General features: G+C 37.1%; 1 protein-coding gene across 1 annotated transcript in view; it reads left to right on the top strand.

The window, feature by feature from the left end:
* Positions 1 to 1917: 1917 nt before the first annotated feature.
* Positions 1918 to 5551, top strand: part of LOC104270173 (laminin subunit alpha-2-like) — a gene marked incomplete at both ends in the record, with an annotated part of 41171 nt that continues 37537 nt past the window's right edge. The window contains one exon of the mRNA XM_009864447.1: positions 1918 to 2031. Coding sequence (XP_009862749.1) covers positions 1918 to 2031 — 114 coding nt within the window. The remainder of the gene's footprint in view (positions 2032 to 5551) is intronic.

Below are 5551 nucleotides of genomic sequence, written 5' to 3'. Positions count from 1 at the left end.
CCCTCTAATCCTGGTGTGTCATCCCAAAGCTTGTCACAGACAACCCTGTTACTGTCATGCCCCGCCCCCTTTGCAACTAGTTTAAAGCCCTATTGATCAGCCCCGAAATCTCTTGGGCAAAGACCTTCTTCCCTTTCTGGGAACGATGACTCTCCCATTTGAGGCTAGCAAGCCTGGTGCTGTGTAAACCATCCCGTTGTCAAAGAACTCGAATTTTTTGCAGAGAAAGCAGTCACGGAGCCAAGTATTAATATATTGGATTCGCTTGATTCTCCCAGTATCACTGCCCACAACTGGGAGAAGGGATGAAAAAATAACCTGAACCCCAGATTCCTTCACCGACCATCCCAGAAATCAGACTCATTGTGATAGTTTGCTCTACTCATGTGAATCTTCTGGCTTTTATTTCTCAATGTATTCACATGTAATTGCTCTTGTCCACCAGATTTGTTCCCTTTCTACCTTATCTACTTCCACTGTGGAAGAAGTTGTGTTTAACTTGCCTCACTATGATGGTCAAGAGCTTTTTTGACTTCTGAATGTTACCTCACTTAATTTGTTAAGATCCCAATCGGTAATCTTTTATAACAATTCTATTCTAAGCTTTGCTGTTGATATTCCATGTCTTTCCCTTAGAATCAGTGATTTTTGGAATCTTATCTTGTGCAATATCATGTATATCTGTGCACAAGTTCATTCTTTTTAGAATCACCAAAAGAAGAAAAGATAGATATATAAATTTATACAGAAACAGATTATTTCTTCTCATGCCACAGAAAAAAAAAAGGCAAATTCTTTTAAACAGTTTTCTTTTTTTATTTTATACCTCTGAATTTTAGTTTTTAGTATTTATGGGTTTTGTTAGGAATACCTAACCAAGAATGAAAAGAAGGAAAAATAAGGATAAGTCTCAGGTTTTGGAATTCTTTTTAAAAGAATCATTTCAATTCATCTTTCAATTACTTTCACATTTTGCAGGAGTAAGACAATCATCTTTATTTTTATACAGGAGAACCTTCTTGTTACCTTTTTGAAAAATATATGTTAAGGGGAAGGGATTTTCTTTATTAAATGATACTTCTAGTATTCTCTTGGTACAAAAATTTATCTTTGTATTAGCCGGCTGCTTTTGAAGGTTAGGACACTGTCATACTCTTCTTTATATTATGCAAAATCCTTGGATCACATGAGCAGTCTCACTGAGGAAAGATAGTCTGCAAAAACTATAAAGCCATTTATGAGATATATAGTAAGAAAGACTGCTGTTTGATGTCTTAATATGAACAAATGGAATAGCTGAATTTTCACTGATGAATCACAGTTCTACCAAGTCCTGTTTCCTAAGAAAAAACTGGCCATGCATTTAATATTGATCTGACTTAGCATTTAAAAAAAGTTAAAAAATCAGATCTTTCTTAAAGGAAAGTGTCTATATTTAGAAGGACAATTCATAAATAAGAGAATGGCTTTGGGTTTAGCCTATGCTGTATTTCAGTGTAGCCTTTTGTTAGTGGTATTTTAATTGCTCTTTGCAACTGAACTTCTCAGAAAATGTCTTTCTTGTTTTTAGGTTTTCTTCCCTTCTTCTCTCTCCTTCAGTATTTTGCCTTTTGCTATTTTTCAATCTGTACCTCCTGCTTTGATGCTGTCATATTTCAGTTCTTCATTTCTCTGCTTTATCATTTCAGAAGCATGATCAAGTTAAGGCTTCCTCTAATCTCACACCTGCCAATAAGGCTAAGGTCGGTGCAAAGCCATAGGACCAGGAAGAACAACTTTCTAGAGAAATGGTGGTATTCTTATTAATTTGACAAATATGTCTTTGTGTGCAAGTATCAAATTCAACAATATTTTTTAAATCCCATTCTTTTCTCTGTTCAAGCAAGAGTTTAACTTTTTGTCTAATTTGTCTTGCAGTCTTGCTGGCCTCGACACAGGCGTGTGAATGGCACAATTTTTGATGGAATCTGTGCACCGTGTACATGCTTTGGCCATGCAGAATTGTGTGATGATATCTCAGGAAAGTGCCTGGTAAGTGTTGCTACAGAAAACTATGATGGCCAGCATCAGTTCAGTCATACAATCATAGAACCATTTTGGTTGGAAAAGACCTTTAAGATCAATTAACAACCTCTGAGAACTGAGGTGATCAAGGAGAAAAAAGCCAACAACTAACAGAAGAGATCTTTATGTTGAACTGAAGTTGCTGAAGTTAAGGATCGCCTCATACCAAGGTAGCTTCTACAGTTAAACAACAGGATTTTTTTATTCTGATGGGATTTATGTTTTGAATTAGAATCCATAGTATAAGGTATGACTTGCAGAAAGCAGCATATGTATTAATATTTGTCCATGCATGATTTATCTCCCCCTCCCATCTGTCTGCTGCAGTGTATTCAATATAGAGTATGTAGCGGATAACTTTGTAAAGTCTGTTCTGTTATGACAAGAAAATATTGTTAATAGTTTCCTTCATGTAAGTTCCTACCAAAACTTGAAGAAACAGTTACTAAGTTGTTGTTATAAATTGAGGGAATAAAACCCAGAAGCCAATTTAGAATTTAAGTGATTAATAAAATTTATTAAATTTAGCAAGCGGCTGAGTAAGCAAAACAGCGCTGGGCAGCAGGGAGCAGCTCTCACCAGGAGTGCTCATACCACAGCTGCACCCGTGCACGGGCAGATACCTTGGTTATATGCAGAGAAAATTACATATTCATTAGATGTTGGTCGGCTGCTCCTCCTCTTGACACCTGCGCAGTGCCTCCTGGTGGTCTTGGGCAGGGGTCTTCAAGTAGGAAGGCTGTAGGTCTTCCTCACGATAAACTTTTGCCTTGGTTCAAAAACTTGTTGCTCGCAGCCCATTTCTTAAGATATCTTTGTCCTCGAATTCCACAGGGGCCTTTCATCACCAGATGGTCCTTTATCACTAGGTTCTTGTCAATTATTTTTTGTTTTTATATACTCTTAGAGTGAGTCCATCCTGCTAGTCTTTGTTCTTTTGCAGCTGGTGCTAGATAGCTCCCCCTGTGTACAAGCCTGACCTTGGTGCTGGGGAAGATTATGTTTGCGTAACAGGATAGTGTAGCCTAAACAACTCCATTTCTAGCACAGCATAAAATTTGATGAACAAATTCTATATGCCTTCTATAACAGTTGTACTTTAGAAAAACAATAAAAACATATGATTTGGGCTAAATAAGTTTTTTTTTATATAGGCTACAGAGATTTTACGTAGTTACCCACTAATTCAGCAATTAAAATGTGATATTATCCATAGCAAGCCTACCAGCACACCACTGTTTCCAGCCTGTTCAGTAGCCTTTCGGAATGGGTGAATTATGCTGAATATAGTATTCTGATTAACTCAAGGGCATTTTTAGTTTTATATTGTCTGACATGGCATGAAGCTTGAAACAACATGCCTCATTTCATTAGTCTTGTAGAAACACAATTTGAGCCAGTGCCAGTTTAGTGGGATATCATACTCTCTTTCCTACAGAATTTCAAGCAGACTCTGTACTGTGCATATTTCTAAATGTTCCCTTTTATTTCCGTAAGAAAAAGCTGCTGGGAAAAATCCAAAATGAAAATTCAGGCTTTTTTCAATGTAATTTGACACTTAAAAATTATCACTGTTCTTCCTGTTTTGCCCATACAAGATGTTTAATTGCATTGCAGTGCAAAACATGATATCCTTAATGTGTGGATCAGTACATTTTTCAAATTGCTTTTTCATGAATAGAAGCTTAAAATTATTCTCAATTTAATTATACTGTATGCCTTAAAGAAGTATCTAGGATGAAGAATATGTATGACATGCAGTCATGTTTTAAATCCTTAACTTAAATGCAATGAAAATGTTTATCACTAGGGCAATACAGATTTGTGTTTCTCAACAAAAATAAAATTTATTGCATTAATGACCACAGCCTCCAGCTGTTATGCCTATAACATCAGTGTGCAGTAAAATCAATTAGCAGAAAAGAAAGGGAAGGGAGAATCCTGTTTTAGAAATGTCATAACTATTGACTATTTTGCTTAGGGGTGCATAGCCAGATGTGAATTCTGAGGTTACTTGCTTCTTGTCTTCAAGTTTTAGCTCTTGCACAAGTTCCCCCTTTATTTTTGTCTGTAGCACCAGCCTGGATATGAAAGAGAGCCATCTAGTTGCCTACTGTAGTGTCTTTGCACTTTTCAGCTGGTGTAAAGTATTGACTGAGACAGTAGAGCTCCCCCTTCTGATGCTTCAGAGGTGCTGGTGTAAAGATAACAGCCCTGATGAGGAAGTGGAAAATAACCAGCTGAAAAAGTACTTTAATTTATATGTGTTATCAGGCATTCTGTGTTTTATGTGTTCTGTCTGAGCTTATACCAGATCATGCTATAAGGAAGAGGCGCACAGGGAGCTTAAAATCAGTTCTGGATTTTCTTGCAGCTTGCTTTGAAAACACTGTAAGTGAAGTTAGATTGGTTAGTATCCATGCAGGCTATTAAATGCCGCTATTCAATTTGGATCATAAGCCTTTTGAAGTGCAGGAGAGAGAACTCTGAATGCTGAGAAAGAGAAATGTTTCACATCAAAGGCATTCTTTCTACTGAGGTTTACACAGCCTTTTGGCCTCCTTATTATTCATGGTGTTTTTTCAATAATACAACAGACAATTTAGGCACCTAATTTACTGATATGATACTTCTTTTTACTCTTCCTTAGCTTTGAAATGTAGTTGAAAAGCAGCTGAAATATGTTTTTGACTTGTGATAAAAGCTCAAATCATTTGCTTCGACATAGGCCTGTATAAAAAGCTCATGTTAATGCCTATCTTGCAGTAACCTGCAAAGCCCTTTGATCCCCACAACAACCATATAGAGAGCTGCATGATACATCATTCTCGTTACCATTGTGGCATACATAACTGCTTTGGTACACAGGGCAAGTTCTAACATTCAGAGGTAGTCTTTTGTAGTGTTGTACACGCAGTTATGGTAGGTTTAGGAGGTTGGTTAAACCTAAACCTTGTGAAAAGCAAACACATTTCAAGGTGTTTCATTCACTGCAGCATAGTACAGTCCTATCAGTAAGGCCAGAGAAAGCAACAGGCTTTCTTCCATTAGCTATGCTCAAAATAATACATCCTAAGCTAAATGCAGTACAGGCTATATCACGGGTGAAAATTTCGTAAAGCCTCTGCAATGTCCTGGTTACATTTGTAACACTAGAAAAGATAATTGTTTGTGTAATCTTGACATTACGGTAGCTTGAAAATGTCAGAAGTGCATATTCATGCTTCCAAGGACGTGATAACATTGTCTGGTCTAGATGGTGAGGGAATATAACTGAAATAGACACCCAGGCTTGCCCTTTCACTTTCTTTAACGAGCTTAAAGTAGCAGCCTACTTAGTTGTCTGTGTGACAGATATTCTGAGGAGGGTGCAGCATGCCGAAGGCATTATCTTGGACTCAATCATACTCCCTGATTAAAAGTTTTATTTTCACCTCTAGCCTTCTATTCAGACTGTTTCTTTCCATATTCATGTACACTAAGCTGC

This window comes from Apaloderma vittatum, unplaced genomic scaffold (genome assembly GCF_000703405.1).
Source record: "Apaloderma vittatum isolate BGI_N311 unplaced genomic scaffold, ASM70340v1 scaffold7942, whole genome shotgun sequence".
Taxonomy (NCBI): domain Eukaryota; kingdom Metazoa; phylum Chordata; class Aves; order Trogoniformes; family Trogonidae; genus Apaloderma; species Apaloderma vittatum.
This window is presented reverse-complemented; position numbering and strand designations above follow the sequence as displayed.